The sequence below is a fragment of the Solea senegalensis genome, linkage group LG19 (assembly GCF_019176455.1).
Source record: "Solea senegalensis isolate Sse05_10M linkage group LG19, IFAPA_SoseM_1, whole genome shotgun sequence".
NCBI classification, from domain to species: domain Eukaryota; kingdom Metazoa; phylum Chordata; class Actinopteri; order Pleuronectiformes; family Soleidae; genus Solea; species Solea senegalensis.
The window spans coordinates 13,138,449-13,154,784 of NC_058038.1; the positions used below are offsets into that span (position 1 = coordinate 13,138,449).

The following is a 16,336-nucleotide window of genomic DNA, read 5'->3' on the forward strand; positions in this document are numbered from 1 at the left end:
CCTCATGTTTGGGTTTCAAACCAGTGATAGGGAAAGCTGAGACATGCACTGTATCCATGGAAACCGCCTTGACATTGGCGCGTCAATCACCGCTCTGAAAGGTTGCATCTGCATGATTGATAAGTGCAGATGCGGCTACGGAACCGTGGCATTTGTCAGCAACACGTTGGCGAAATCCCCTTCATGTTTAGCAAACGATTCACATTTGTAAGTGATGTACGGTAATGCCGCCTCAACGTGTCCGTGTCTCTTGTCACAGATTGTGAGGGAGTGTTTTCTTTCCCTCGCCACAGCCATTGACCTCTAATTATGATCAGCAACAGCCAATCAACGCATCTTAATCAACATAGGGACGTGGTAGCCCTGAATCAGTTGCATTAATTTCCCGGTATATGATGTCGAAGAACATCACAGTGCTTTCAGATTTATGACAGTATCGTGGCCTCCAGGGAACAAGGAATAGGCCCGGTGTAGTTTACCCAGAAACAGAGCAGCAACAGAGACAGAGAGCAATTTATCTATTTAGATGTTGACACCTCACTTCATAAAACCCCTCAAAGGTTTGCTGTCAGTGTCACCATTAATGTTTTCTGTCACCTGCTACCTGGAGAGAGTGTTGGAGGAAGTGTGCTGAAGTTTTGGTAGTTTGAATGTGTGTGTGTGTGTGTGTGTGTGCTTGTATTTCCTTTTCTTGCAAAAACACCGACCTTGTCAGGACCAGTAGTCCCCAAAACCTCATTCTAATGAGGCAGAACCTAGTTTTTTTAAAGGGAACTGGTTAAGTGTGTGTGTGTGTGTGTGTGTGTGTGTGTGTGTGTGTGTGTGTGTGTGTGTGTGTGTGTGTGTGTGTGTGTGTGTGTGTGTGTGTGTGTGTGTGTGTGTGTCTTTTAAGATTGGAGTCAGGACGTTTTTGGTTGGTCCTCACGTTCTGTCACATATTAAAATGGCTTTTTCAGGGTTAAGACCTGGTTTTAGGGTTAAGGTTAGAATTGGGTTTAGGTTAAGGGGAATGCATTATGTCTATTAGTGTGCACACAAAGAATGCAAAACCAACGTGTGTGTGTGTACAGTATCATATGCTGATGAGCAGTCATCTTCTCTATGTGTGAATCCCTGTGTTGAAAACACACACACACACACAGCTGAGAACAGCACCCTCCATGAATTCCAAATTATACTGACATAATCACCTCCCACCTCTTCACCCGTCTCCTCTCACTGTAGCCGTTCACAGCTCTGCAGATTCTCCATTCAGCCGTCCACGGTTGATTAACGCTTGGTTAACGAACGACACGCTAACTAACTCTGTAGACTTGTGTGCAGTTAACACAAGAGAGATCAAGTCTTGTTACGATCACACTTACTGTGTATTATTAGATAGCTGTTGCTTGAGGGCTGTGGGCCCCATGAAGAGCAGCAGTATAAATAAATTGCTGTTTTCAGGTAGCGATTGTTGACGTTTCAGTGGTCACAACAGATCCACAGATTCTTCACTTTTTAAGGTTGCTATTTTTTATTTTTTTACTCAAGATTTACGTGTATATGTTTACAATAACATGTAAAACATTAGTTTGTGATTCATTAATCATATCTGTTTTATTTTGAATGGGTAAAAACGCCATTTAAAATAATGTTAGGTATTAAAAAGGAATTTTGTTATGTCTCGTCAAATATGTCAACGTTGTAATATAATCTTGTTAAGTGTTAAGTGTTTAGTTTAAGTCACTCGGTGTTGTCATACACTTCCTGTTCCTGATTTTTCCCTCCGTTGAAATTGCCGGCCCCGCCCCTCATTGGTTTCACCTGTGTTCCCCTACCTCATGTATAAATAGCCCTGTGTCAGTTTGTTTTTGTACGTCTTGCTTCACAGTCCAGTCGTCCAAGAACCACGTCACCGAGTAAAAGCTACGTTTTTTTTTTTTAAGTGTGGCTAATAACATATTTGAATGCAGAAATGTTACATTTATTGTTAAATATGTCTTTTTGTTGCTCCCTCCACCTACAGTTCAGGCCAGCTCACCTGCAGAGCAGCCACAACACAGACACAGACACCACCCTCCTGCTGCCTACATTAGTCTCAGTGTTTGAGGCATGGACATGTTATTAGCTAGATAAGAAAACAACTCCAACATTCTCACACAAAAATGTTGTGTCAAAAATAAGCACATAGTCCATGTTTTCACTCAGATCAGACCCCCCCACCCAACACAAGTGTTTCCTTTCTCACACCAATGGCTCAAATGAACCCCTAATTAATTTTGTCCTCAGTGAAAACTCCCACTACTTAACGATGTGAGAAAGAAACTCCCTTTTTCACAGCCACACTGGACCGAATGTTAGAAAAAGAGGTTAGAAAATTGACAGTAAAGGGCAACTAATGATGTTGAGCTGCAAGAAGCAAGGAAGCCAGGTTTCTTAGCAACCGTTTTTCATCTGTGTCGACAATGGCACCAGCTGGAATAAACAGATTTTTGGCGAGTGTGTGTTTGTTTGTTTGTGTGAATGTTTTGTAAACAGATACTGTTATGTGTTTGAAGGTTGACGCAGCACACATCTCAGGGTGTTATTTTCCTTTTTAAATCAATTACAGATCGTTAGTGAGTTGCATTCTACAGGTATGCTGCGTGTCTCTCTTGTGAAGTAAGACCACAATTCTCACAACACGTACAACTGAAACCATGCACATGCACACACAGACGTTTCACAGTGGTCATACACCTTTAGCTCAACATGCAAGGCTTTACATGTTTACATGTTTATGTAAATTCTAATGAGAGCTATTTTATACATTTATATCCTGTGCTGCAAATGTGATGTAGAATAAAAAAGGAATATTGACCAGTGACCAATGGCATTAAAAATAATTCATTTTGATTGGCTATGAGATTAAGATAAAAGAGAAAGCACCAGCAAAGTAGGTCTAAAGCTTTTGTCCTACACTGTATTCAGTTAGCTTTTTATAGAAAGGTCAAGATTGTAAGTTCCATACTTTTCCTCTCTGACGTCCGAGCTGCACCCACAATTTAGAATAAAGCTTTTATGTAGTAAGACAAGACCTTGCTGCTCTCTTGCTCTGCTATGTTTCCACAGTAACATGAAGAGAACAATCAGACAGAGTGTGTAAAGAACTTTGAGGTAAAATATGTAAAAAGTAAACGACTGAAACTGAACTTGATGAAAAGAAGATGCCACTGTTTAGTGCAGCCCTCACTGTCTCCTGGCAGTCTCTCATATGCTGAATAAACACACCAAAACTTGCCAAATCTGCCAGAGGTGGCGTTACAGAGTCAAGGGTGTGTGATGTGTTTTCTGTTACGTGCCACAGCTACTGTTGAATTCATTTTCCTTGGGTTCATGAATCTGGTGGAGCAGGTATGTGAGCGTTTGCATTTGTGCGCATCACAGAAACTGTTATGGTTTAAAGGATGGAAAGCAGAGATGTCACATTTGTGTTGGAGTGCATGCTTGTATGTTCATGCACATGCATCTGAATGAATGAATGCTTCTTAAACACAACATAGGCAGGTTCACTGCGCCCTCTTCAGTCGAGAGGTATTATTAGATATCACTTATGATTCCTTATGGCACAAAACAAAGGGTTTATTTCTCTTAGTCTGACTCCTCAGTCATACTGATTGCCCATTTTTTTATTCATAAAAAAAAGACCTAATGAGGAATTAATATTCTTAATGTGCTTTGCATAAGCTGAAAAGAGGTATAAGTAACCTTTCATAGTACTGCTGGGATGAAGAAGCGTTTTATTAAAATGGTAGTGGAAATTTGATCAATATTCATCGCTTGATTGATGACATGTTTTCTGTGTAAATAAATGTGACAGCTACAGGTACATGTCTGCACTACAACTCTGCTCACTAAAATAAAGATCTCTGGTGACATCTACTGTCTGGAACAAGTATTACATATTGATTGTGCTCTTACTAATGTCCTACGATTAAAAAAACACAAGTAAAACATTTTAAACAACAACATGGGACTGTGTCTATTATAATTTGTCACACTGGACAAACTACAGGTGGGTGTTGGTGGTCCCTGGGTAAGTTCATGACTTTTCACTAAAATTCAAGCAGATACTGAACACATGTGAGGTGTGCTTTTATTTCAAAGTTCTGATTGTAGCTCAACTTCAGCACCATGGTCAGTTCCAGTTCAGCACCAAAGTCTGTTCAACAGAAAAGGTCAGTCCAAGGTCAGGACCAAGAGCTAACGGGACATAAGACCTACTGCTGCTGTTTATGAACCTAATCCTATATACTCTACAAAACCTTGAATATTATATATACACTGTATATGTGCATTATACAGTTTAATATCGGGCCTTTTGTCCATTTTGCACATTTATCAGATCAGAAGTATCAGTGTTGTACACTTTATGTCAACTTTCATAATCACCTGTGCATATTTGCTTTACCAGCGTTCAATTAGTCAAATTATTATTGTTATAAAAACATTCACAATGATTCAGATGGGATAATTATGAAACACTAAAACACACTAACAATACTGTGAGTTGTTGCTGCCTGCATTTTTATACATTCTTTATTTTTTCATGTCTTTTGTGCCAGGTAAAATGCTCATCTTTTTTTTTTTAATTCTTATTATGTGTTATCTATATTCTGTGAATTCTATGTTCTTGGTATAGGCTGTTTGTTGTCTCCATAATGCTGTGTATTGTTCTGCAGCTGTTGTAGCACTTTTGTCAGAGAACTATTTCTCTTTGAGTTTGATCTGATGAACCTTTATATACTGTATGACATAGTGTGTCATATTAATAGATACAGTGTGTAGGTTTTAGCAAAATCTATAGGTGAGGTTGTATGTTGCAGTTTAAAATCTCTCATCTCACCCTCCCGAGCAGACCTGCTCCTGATGTTTATTTTATTTTATTCAACCAGAGAAAGATCCATTGAGATCAAGACCTCTTTCACAAGGGTGACCTGGCCAAGAAAGGCAGCACCACACGTCATTGTTACTAAAAACAGGGAGATTAACAGATACAAAATAAACAGTGGAATTCAAAAGTGCAAGCAAATAGACAAATAAAGTAATTTGTATTAAACACAATACATTGTAAAAACATAGGGCTCATTCTGTGGTAAGGAAAACTATATGTGTGTGTGTGTGTGTGTGTGTGAAATGTACCACACAGAATCAGCAAGTTAGCAACAAGATCAATCTCGTACTCATTCTCACTCAAAAAGTATTATAACATCTGTATCTACCTGTGATTCAAAATGTTTCAAGATTGTTTGTTTGCCAGATTATTTTCTAATCGAGCCTAGAAATTAATGAAATAGATGTAAAATAAATGAGATGATTTTCACGTTCATTGTAACTAAAACGTACATTTACTGTCAATATCTAAAATGGTTTGGCTTGAATATGTGTTGTCTTGTGTTTGGAAATCATTCAGACGTGTACTCTGCTTGTGCGTAGGTCAAGCGTTTGCTACACCTGCAAAATAAACAACAAGAACACGCCTTCCGGTCAGCTGTTGACAAAATAAGATCCTGTTTTACATGTTTGACTCAAAGAGTAGAATGCAGACTACAACTGCTGCCATCACATATACGTGTGTGAGTCAGTGTATGAGTGGGTGCGTCTCGTTTGTTCAGGATAGATAGAGATGTTTTTTGTGCTTTTTTTTAAGGATTGCTCTTCTTCTTCTGCTCTTCTGTTTCCGGCTGTCGCTGATTGGAAGCAGCTGCTTCATTTAAAACACGGCTGCGCATCACTCGGGGGAGGAGGGAGCTGTCAGGGAAACTCACTCTCAGCAGCGGGGATACGTTAGTGAAGCTGCTACCGAGGAAACGCGTCTCAGCCAACGACTTGTGTTTGTGTCTGAGGAACATTTACGCGACGGAAAGGTTCCGTGTTTGACGCGAGAAAAAGAAGAGGAAGAAGAAGAAGAAGAAGGAGAAGGAGAAGAAGGAGAAGAAAGGGGAGACACACGAAGCTGCGGACGTCGTTGTTGTTGAAAGCGACTTGTTTTTGGAGTTTTGTGTGATTTCTTTTCACTTCCCGCGCCACACAGGTTTACGTGAGGCCAACGCTGGACTGTTGGGAGTAGTTTATTGAGTCGCCAGCAGAAGGACTCACTCCGCCAGGTGCAAAACCCCCTCTGGTGATTTGGACTAAGTGTGTGCGCACGAAGCAGGAGTCGTTACTGGAGGCTGCTGATGCACACATGAGTGAGCAGGTGAATACGTGAGTGTGTGGTTTCACCGAGCAAATCTTTGCACTTCAATGACTGCTTTGTAGGATCGCGCCCGAACACTGTAAGAGCACCGACATCGTCACCTTCCGCTGTGCAGAGAGAGAGACTATGTTGCTGAAGGAGTACCGGATTTGCATGCCTCTCACTGTGGAGGAGGTAGGTGAACTTTTACATCTGCTCCGTCTCCTGGTTGTTGTTGTTGTTGTTATTGTTGTTGTTGTTGATGATGACTCTGCCGCTGTAAATCCGCGACTTGCTGTGCACAGGCAGGTTTGCTTCTATGCCGCGCTCACAGTGATGCTTGGAAAGTTGACAGTGATGCGCTCGTCGTTTCTGCACCAAAAGAGAACACGGTGAACTCGTTCAGTCGTGGTGCGTTCAGGGAACAACCGCGCGGTGGAGCTGCTGCTGTCTCTCTGCTGCTGCTTCTGCAGCCTCCTCCTGCTCTGCTGTTGAACGTGTCCAACGTTGGACAGATTGTACAGAAGCAGCAGCAGCAGCAGCATCGGAACGAAACGTGCGATTATTTGTACTGGAGATGGTGAAGGACAAATCGTGCGTCTATTTTACTGTGTGGTTTTGAGGACGTGTGAAAATGCACGCACGCTCCATCACTTCATTACCCCCATCGACAATGCATTTTTATGGTATAATAATAATAATAATAATAATAATAATAATAATAATAACAACAACAACAACAATAATCATGATAATGATAATAACAACAATTTAGACCTGTGTAGTTTATTTCAAGGTACCCAAGGCTGCTTTAGAGTTTTAAAAACACGAATCAAACAAAGAACAGAACAAACGTACGGACAGAAAATGATGTCAGTACTTAAAAGGTGGATTTTTGAGGAAATATTTTTGAGGGGGGCCAGATCTGGTTCTGTGCACCATAGGTTCCAGGCTGCAGGGATGGAGGAGGTCAGACAAGAAATGTGTGTGTGGCCAGGGGATGGAGGGATTTGAATTAGAGGAGGAGTAGGATTTTGTATGTGTTGTGGAACTTGAATGGAAGTAAAGGTCTTTGGTGATGATGTGCTGTTCTGGTGACAACCAAGAATGTGACTTTAATGCTCTTTTGTGATCATGTGGCCACAGAGGCCTCTTCATCCTTGATTCACAATTTGACATGTACGTTTTGCAACTGTATATCCGTCACCTGCTACCTATTTGAGGATACACAGGTGTCCACACTCACATGTGGTGCTTTATTGTGTAATTTCCTCTTCAAAGTAACATAACTTACAAAATTAACATTATGTCCTACTGAAGAAGACCTGAAAGTAGCAATTGAGACTACAGATGCACAATATTATCAGTACGGTGTTAGCATTGGCAGACACACCAGGATCTGCCGAAATAACTAATGAATACAACAGTAGGCTTAACAGGCTGCTGCCTCCTTGACTTCTATGCTGTCCTCCTCTACAACTATTGTTTATTTTACGTTTATTTATTTTGCTCAATGAAGAAAATTGATATCTACATCTGCTGCAAAATGAGTAGGCAAAATATTATGTTAATTTCACTACAGAAGAGACTAAATGATCTGCTGTTATCAGATATTGGCAAAAAGTCAAATATCGTTCATCCATAATTGATGTTAACTGATATTCTGAATCAAGTGAGAAGTTGGCTCATTTTCTCATAGACTTAAATTCAAACAGAGTTCTTTTTGCAACCAGCAACTAATACATTATAGCACTCAACAAAGATACAGTATTTCATGAATAGTCACAGCTCTGTTTGTGTTACCTTGTGTTTATGCTGTGGCTTTGCATGAGACGATATAGAGTTTTATAAAAAAATAAGTTGATTTTGTGTTGCACTTCCATGTTTGGAATAGCTGTGAATGGGGAAAATTGTTATTATTTCAAAAATGACATGAAAATGCTCCTTGTGAGCTATTTTGAAGTGCCTTAAGGGGGAGCCTGCAAGGACACTGTGTACTTCCCGTGTCACATTTGTGCTCATTTAATGAAATCTTATGGAAATTAACCAAATTAAGGTATATTATTATGGAAAGAGGACTCCCATCTACATTTGAGCAAAAATGTTGTGAATCGCGTTCATTTCGATCAGAATGATTATGACATTTTCATATTGTTCCATGCTTCCATGTTCAATCATAGAATCCTGTGTTATCATCATAGGATTTGAAGTTGGGGCTGTATTTACTTCCCCTCCTGCTGTCAATGTTGATAGTGTTCATTTCCGTGTTACTAGAACCTAACGACAACATGCTCCATTTAAAGTGTTTTACTGAGTTCCACTGTGTCAGAAAGGTTTGACACATCATTTAACCCAGGTTGTCATGTGACTTAATTGGAGCCGGTGCACTTCTATCACGATAGTAGTTCATGGTTACCATGATTATCACTTGTCAGTCGTGCCGTCTGAACATAAAGCACTTAACTGTAGTCAGTCAAAAAACTATGATGTTGTTCTTATTTGGACAGGATCTGAGCAGCCTCTCCTAATGGTCCTCTCGCTGTGTGACTGCGCTGCTTTGGACCTTGAAGTGGTCTCTGTGAGTTTCTTGTTTGTTATTACCAGGATGCAGCTTTATCACATACTGTCCCGAGACTGATTGGCTCCTCTGCTTTGCTTCGCTCTAGTGGTGATGGAAGACTCTGTTGTCCTTGACAGCTGGCCGACTACAGGCTATTACGTCTGCCGCTGTAACAATAATAACCCATTGATGTGTTACTGATTTGACAAATGAACATTTGTAATCAATTAAATTCAGCTGCAGCTACTTACCCCCACACAAAGACGCATAAATAATCCAAGGACTGTGTGTCTATGTTTGTGTGTGCACGTGTGACAGATGATCTCATACGTGTTTAGATTCATGCCCACTCGACACTAATGAATTCACTGTTTTCAAAAACAGCTTGTGGCTTCAGGTAGAAAATCATTTTCTACGGAATTTCTTGAATGAGTGCACCAAACCAGTTAAATAAACAGTTAGTTTTATTCAGCATTTTCGCTGCAGATTACATAAACACATATTTCTAAATGGTAAATGGGCTGCATTAGTATACTGTGCACTGTTCTCGTCATAATGACTACAAAGTCATTTTCAAACATTCACGCACGGGCATTCATACAATGCTTGTTCTATACATAGTACTTCACACACTCGCACACTGAGGATGCATCACCAGGGGCAACCGGGGTTCAATATTTTGCTCAAAGAGTGACTGGAGGAGAGAGGATGACCTGCTGTACCTCTTGATATGGATTAATCATAGACATTGGATTCATCATGAGGAGTAATTAATTTAGTGTTCAGGTCATATCATGTATGTATGTATGTATGTATATATGTATATATGTATGTATGTATGTATGTATGTATATATATATATATATATATATATATATATATATATATATATATATATATATATATATATATACACATACACACACAAGCTTCTTAGATATAAGCTATAGATGCGTGTGAGTGAATTAATGAAGTTCACAGCTTTTTTTTCTCAGTCTTCAAGTGGCTTCTTCCATGTTATGGACCGAGGGCAGTGTAGTTTAACGACATATGCACTTGCCAGTTTAATATTGCTTAAATATTGCAAAATATCACTTCAATTCTTCTTTCTTTAGAAAAGGCAGTAAATATTGAATGCATGCACACGTTAGGCATGGAAATCACAGTCAATCACTACATTCACAGTTTAATCGAGCTATGGCCGTAGTCTGACTAAGAGTGGCAATCAGACTACTTGCCAAGCCTGAGTATACATGCGAAGGGGAAAAAAATTTACTTATTGGCCGCTTATGTCTGACTCCAACTCCGTTAAATTGGACTTTTAACATGCATGTAAACACACTGAGTGATTCAGCGCTGATCAATATGTTGCAAGACAATGATGCACTATAACAATGCATCACAGTAGCTTCCATTTGCTCGCTACACTACAACTAATGCACCTGATGCATCTCTCCCCCTCTGATCTGCTCTTTTTTCAAAGCTCTTCTTATTTGCTGTCATTGGAAGTGATTGTGCCACCAGCAGTTCCTGTATTACACTGCAGTTTTAAAGGAACAATCATGTGATTTGTATTTGTGCAATGGTAATACAACATGTCGACACTAAAATTCTGCGTCAGTGGCTAATTGTAGCAGCCCTGAACCAAATTTGAACTAAAGCTTTAATCTCAGTTCATGTTCCTCTCATTCTTGTAATAAGTTCCTCTGCAAGGAACCATTCATTTGTGACGCTGGTGAGTCAAAATGGGAGGGAAATCTGTTTAGAGTGCCATACTTTTTGTAAATTAAACTATTGATATTTGGTGCCAGTGGTTAATTGTATTTCATAAATCAGGACGAGAATTTAATGCAATATCCATGTCATTTTGTCCCAACCCTAATTTACTATTATATTCTGTAACCCAGACATTCACATTAATGCTAGTATTTGGGCTGATATCATTAAACTTTTCAGAACTCGACATGTTCTACACTAGACTGAAGTGTGGACACCTGTTTGGATTAATGAGACATCAGCCAGTCAGTGTAAGGTCAGTCTCTGGTGGTTTGTTTGTGTTCCTGCATATTGAGACGTCCACATAGTGTAAGCTCTGTGCTCTGACTACAGAGAAGCCTGTTCCTTCACTGTTCCCTAAGGAGCTCACTGTGCAGCCAGACAGTGACCGAGCTCACTCACACACCAGATAGACAGACAGACAGAGAGAGAGACATGTTCAAACTCAAATTCTCTGCCAGGGAGTTAAAGATGAGAGCGTGCATGTCTTTTAAGGTGACTCTTACAAAGTCGGCACAATGCGATGATGGCAACTGTAATAGTTTTTCACATATACTTTCTCTGAAACATTTATGTCTGAATGCAGTATGGGTGATAAAGATATATGGGTCAAACATATGTATTTTTTTAAGGGAATGAGAACACTAACTCTGTCTGAAAGAGCAGACATGGAGAATATGGAGAACATTCATAAACATTCAGTTACCGATGTATTGGTACAAAAAGCTCCATTTAATTTTCACCACTTTTGTTTCTCGTCAGTAGTCCTTCTTGACAGAGTTCAGGGCTCATTACACTAACTCATTACACTAATTTGCGTGAAGATCATTTCTATCTGACACTATGGTCTCCAAATGAAAACACAGTAATGTCCTCACAAATCTCAACTTTACATATACACTTTTAATTAACTCTAAAACCGAATAATTGATCAAAAAAGTTGATCTCGTAAGTGATTAATAATCTATTAAACGAATAATTGTTGCCTAGACAACAGCCACATGTGGATTTTAATCATCAGACCTGGCATAAAATCCTCTGAACAAATTTTAGCAGTTGCTCATTAAACAGACATGGCAAGGACATTGATTTTGTTCCATGCTTTGTCTAAAATGCTTCAAATCTAGCAGACAGCAAGAAAAATTGTATCTTCAGTATGTGTAGACACACCTCAGTAGATTTAATTTCACCGTGACTGTTTTTAGATTACATCGAGCAGAGCTTTCAGTGGCTCAGCAAGTGCCAGGCAGCTTTTTCTGCAATTAATTACCCATTCACTGAATAAAGAACAGAGAGTTTCTTTTCTGCACCTGAATAGCAGTTGACTGTTTGCTTCATCGGCTGCTAATATGTTTTAGAGTGAACAAGAGCATTGGAGGACGAGAAGACTGTGTTTCCCATTATTTCATAATTCCATTAACTTAGTCTTGTAAGTCATGAAGTGATTTAACTTCATGATTTAGCTAATGTTACAGCTACAGACTGAATTATCAAAAGACAGACACATACTGCACCAGTTGTCAGTAAAGGTGTTTCAGCTGAGAAGCTCCTCATACTGACCAGCATTAAGACATCAGTTTGACAGCATCAACAACAGCGCTTAAGCTCAAGGTAACACACTGTGTTTTGTGCCCATGACAACCCCTACAAGCAGCCCCCGACTCTTCATTCTATCCTTCCCCTCTGTTTGTGCACTAACATGGATGTATGCCAACCTTTCAAACATGGAGCTTAAATGACCTCTACAGTTATCAAAGCTGAAAGGTAGTGCACAGCTTATTGACGGTAGAAGTCAGAGGAAAGTAAAGGAGCTTTATCGCCGTTATACGACCTGAAACTGCACAGGGAAATTACGAGGTCAGATGGAGGACGGGTGATTGTGACCAGAGCTGCGGCGACCGAGCGTGTCGCCATAATGGACTGACCTGATCCAATGTGTCGTACATGTTTTCAGCTGAATGATCCAGTGTCAGTCTTCAATCTGACCTTTTGAGCCTTTGGCCAAACCCAGCATGCACCAGTATTTACAGGTGTTTGATTTGATTTACCTCTGTCTTCTCATCTGGTTCTTTTCATTTCTTACTCCTTCATGCAAGTTTAGTCAGTCTGTAACAATTTGAACTGATACGGCAAAGCAAAATCATTAAAAATGCTGGAGTTCAGAGAAAACCAGCAACTTTGCGACCATAATAAAAGCAAATGTACCCTGCGCTGCACTGGCTCAAACAACATGGACAATCAAATTAACAGATCTCACAGATATTAATTAATCGTTAACTATTTTGATAATCGTCGAAACAAGATTGTTGATTGTTTCAGCTTCTTAAATATGAATATTGTCTGGTTACTTTGCTCCACATAAAAAAGAAATCATTAAAACTGAATAATTTTGGTATTAGGACAAAAACTAAATTTTCTGACATTTTATGGACCAAACGATTACTCGATTAATCGATAAAATAATTGACACATTAGTCGATTATGAAAATAATTGTTAGCTGCAGCTCTAACAGATATTTTTAGGTGTCAGTTTATATCGGTACTGGTTCGACACTGGCCACCACTGTCACGTGACAAAGATGTGGATGAGCGCTAAAGGACTCTATTGGACAGATATCAGTGACACTTGAAATCACACGTTGTAATTTAAGTAATGTAGCAAGAGTACGATACATCTCTGATGAACACTGTGGAACTTTGTTGAACATTTTACACTCACAAGTTGAATTAACTGTGAGTGTAAAAAAAACTCGGTGTGCACTTTCAACAACAGATGATTCCGTGTTTGACTTTGGCGTCATAGTGAAGTTGTTGGTGTCTGCTCGCAGTCTGCCTGGTTGTTTTTCCACATGTCATTACTTGTATTGCTTGTATCCACGAGCCCGATGGCTCACAGGGCATCACCGAGTGAGTCCCTGCTGTGAGAATAATTGATATAATATGATATTCTCAAGGTTGCCCTCTCACACTTTATCTCAGGCTGCTTTCAGACATGAACAGGAGTGAACTCTAGAGATGCTCCATAGATTGTGCAGAGGGCTTGAATGTGTGAATGCTGATGTCTGCAGTAGCTGTTTCAGAGATTCTCCTGAGATTCTCCTGCCAGCTCTCTGGTAAAATGACCGCGTAATGTCAATGTAAAGTTAGCTCGCGTGAGAACACCAGAGTGTCCAGAGCGTCTGAGATTTTTTTTCAAACAAAGAACAAAAAGAATGGAAAAAATTTAATAGACTATATGAGAAAATAACTGACAGATGCATTATTTAAACAATGATTTAGCCTTAATTATCTATGCTATACTTCAGTGACAAATGGTTTGGCCGTTGCTGTATTTTCACCTGTTCACTAGGAGTTTTGTCAGGACTACAATTACAAGTAAACCATACAGTGATCCATAATTTATGTCCTGAACACGTCACATTAATGCTTTCAAAATGTAAATCCTGTCAAGACATACATGTATTTGGTAAAATAAATGTCATTCAGTGGAGAGTAGACCTGGTTTAAGATACCCACAGCCAACAACGGCTTTGAAAAATACATGAACCAGAGAAGTTATAGGCTGAAGTTCAAGTGTAGTTTGGCCGTTCCCATTCAGTATGTATGTTGCATCATTTTCACACGTAGAAATAGTCTGGTCAACATGAAGGGTCAAGAGTTTTCTATTTCTGAGAGAGGAGAACTGCATTTAGAGCAGTGCAGGAACTGTTGGTCAGGTGACTGAAGGTTGTGAAAAAAGGGTGACAAGTGGACACTTGAGCAATGAAAAACATCCTGGAGGAGAGAGCGTTCACACTAATGGCCCTTTTCCACTATGGTCCCAGCTCGCCTCGCCACGGTTTAGGTTGGTTTTCCGCTTCAGAAATAGTGGGCGGAGTCATCACTGCACGGCTGCATGAAACTGCAATGACTTTGTTTTACACACACACACAAACGAGTGACTGGTGACTTTGTAAAGCAGTTGTTTCAGTGTAACTGAACCATTAGAATCGATTTGTCAGTACTTCCTCCATGACCTAAATACACCAGACTCCTCTGTTAAATATTGAGATTTTAGACATTTTCCTGGTAATTGTTGGAGATTAACGGATGTTTTTAGGATTGTTAGGTCTTTTTAACTGATCTACATTTCAGCATTGTTCGGCTTGATTCTTGTGTTGGACATCTCTTCCTGTGACGGCACTCTGTCACGCATAGTTCTTAGATACTAAAAAAAGTACCTGGTGCCAGGTAGTATGCAAGTGGAAACGCAACTTAACTGTGCCGTGCTGTGGCGGGCCGGTAGAAACACGCCAGTAGTGTTCTCCAGTGACCAGAACTTCTATAAATCTTAATGCACAATGTCGACAAACAGCAGACAGAAAGAGAGACTTAACATGGCACTTTTGAAATGTTTTATATCACACACACGTCAGCATTTTGCCATAAATCAAAAACCCTTCTTGTCCGATGTCAATGACACTTTAATACTTCTGTCTGAAAACAAAATGAAATCTATCTGTAACCATCTGTTTTCAGTCCGTGTCACGCCAAAGCCTGACATATGTTGTCCCCTCTCGCTGCTACTGTTGGTTTGTTTCCAGCGACACAGCACTGTGCTTCAAACAGCGGGGTTGTGACAGGTTAGAGAAAGCGCTGACACAAATAGTCGCTTGTGCATATCAACACTTTGGACACACATTGTAGCAGCCAGTTCTACTCCTAAGTCCATTGCACATAGCTTTTTGTATTGTTGTCGTCTAAATTGCTTTTCTCTCTGAACCGAGAGTTAAACTTCAATGTATTTCATTTTAATTTCCTTTTTAATTTGGAATTTGGAAAATTGGAATTTTCTGTTTGTCCACAAAATTGTTAGTAATGTTTGATAATTTAGTTTGTGGCGTGGATGAATTACCTTGCTTCAACAACAGTGTTGTGAAAACCACTTGTGTGTGTGTGCAGGCTGCACACCTACCAGCTGAACTGTGAGCTATTACCATCGTTCACCTTATCAGAACAGGAAGCTCGTCTGTCTCTGCTTCTCTGCCCTGTAAACGCACCTCTTCTCTTCCTGTGCCACTAAACCGTACTTAGTGACAACATCCCGTCTAAACAAGGAGAGACAATGGCGACTGAGAATAGAAGCTGCGCTGACACGTTGTGAATGTGTCACAAGAGTTATGGGACAGGTGTGAGGAAAGATGCAGCATGAGAGGGGGGAGCAGCTGGGCATGTTGCACTATAATGTGATCACAATGTATAAGGAGACATTGTGCACTCTAACGGGTGACATCTTGCATATGGGATTATACTGTACAAAAAAAAGCAATTTGTCATATTGACACAGTGAAGTTGTTAAATATACGTCTTCCAACTTGAAGAAAATGTTTCATTAAAATATCATATTAGTTTCACTGTGTTGCTTTTGATTTTATGGTTTCTGCAATTTCGGTGCGGCTGCTTCCAGTGAGGCATGAAATGAACGAGAGCGGGGTCAATAAATGTCAGCGCAGTGACGAAATACAGTATGTGGCAAGAGCGCCGCTGCCTTTCAACACTGAAGAATGTCTTCAGTTCCTGTTTGAAGGAAAGTTCTGCTCTCACTTCATGAGTGACTTAAAACTGGTGTCAATCATACGGAATATTGACAGGCTGTCGGGCTGAAATCAACCTTATGTAGCTCTGTTTGTTTGCTCTGAAACAACAAAACACCAGTTTCATTAGCAGATTAATGGAATTGATGGATGTGTGCGTCTGACAGGTGTGCTGTATCTCTTTTATAAGCTAGTGCATATTGAATCAGTTTCCTGTTGACCTTTACGTCA

The 16,336-nt window shown here is 39.9% G+C and overlaps 1 protein-coding gene across 2 annotated transcripts in view; it reads left to right on the forward strand.

The window, feature by feature from the left end:
• Window positions 1-5,777: 5,777 nt before the first annotated feature.
• The window catches only part of pitpnc1a (phosphatidylinositol transfer protein cytoplasmic 1a), a 46,708-nt gene continuing 36,149 nt past the window's right edge, over window positions 5,778-16,336 (forward strand). The window contains exon 1 of one of the 2 annotated variants that reach the window (XM_044050702.1): window positions 5,778-6,391. In XM_044050702.1, coding sequence (XP_043906637.1) covers window positions 6,344-6,391 — 48 coding nt within the window. In that variant the 5' untranslated portion in view covers window positions 5,778-6,343. Of the gene's footprint in view, window positions 6,392-8,707; window positions 8,775-16,336 lie in introns of those variants that run through there. The other variant, XM_044050700.1, reaches the window with a different exon arrangement.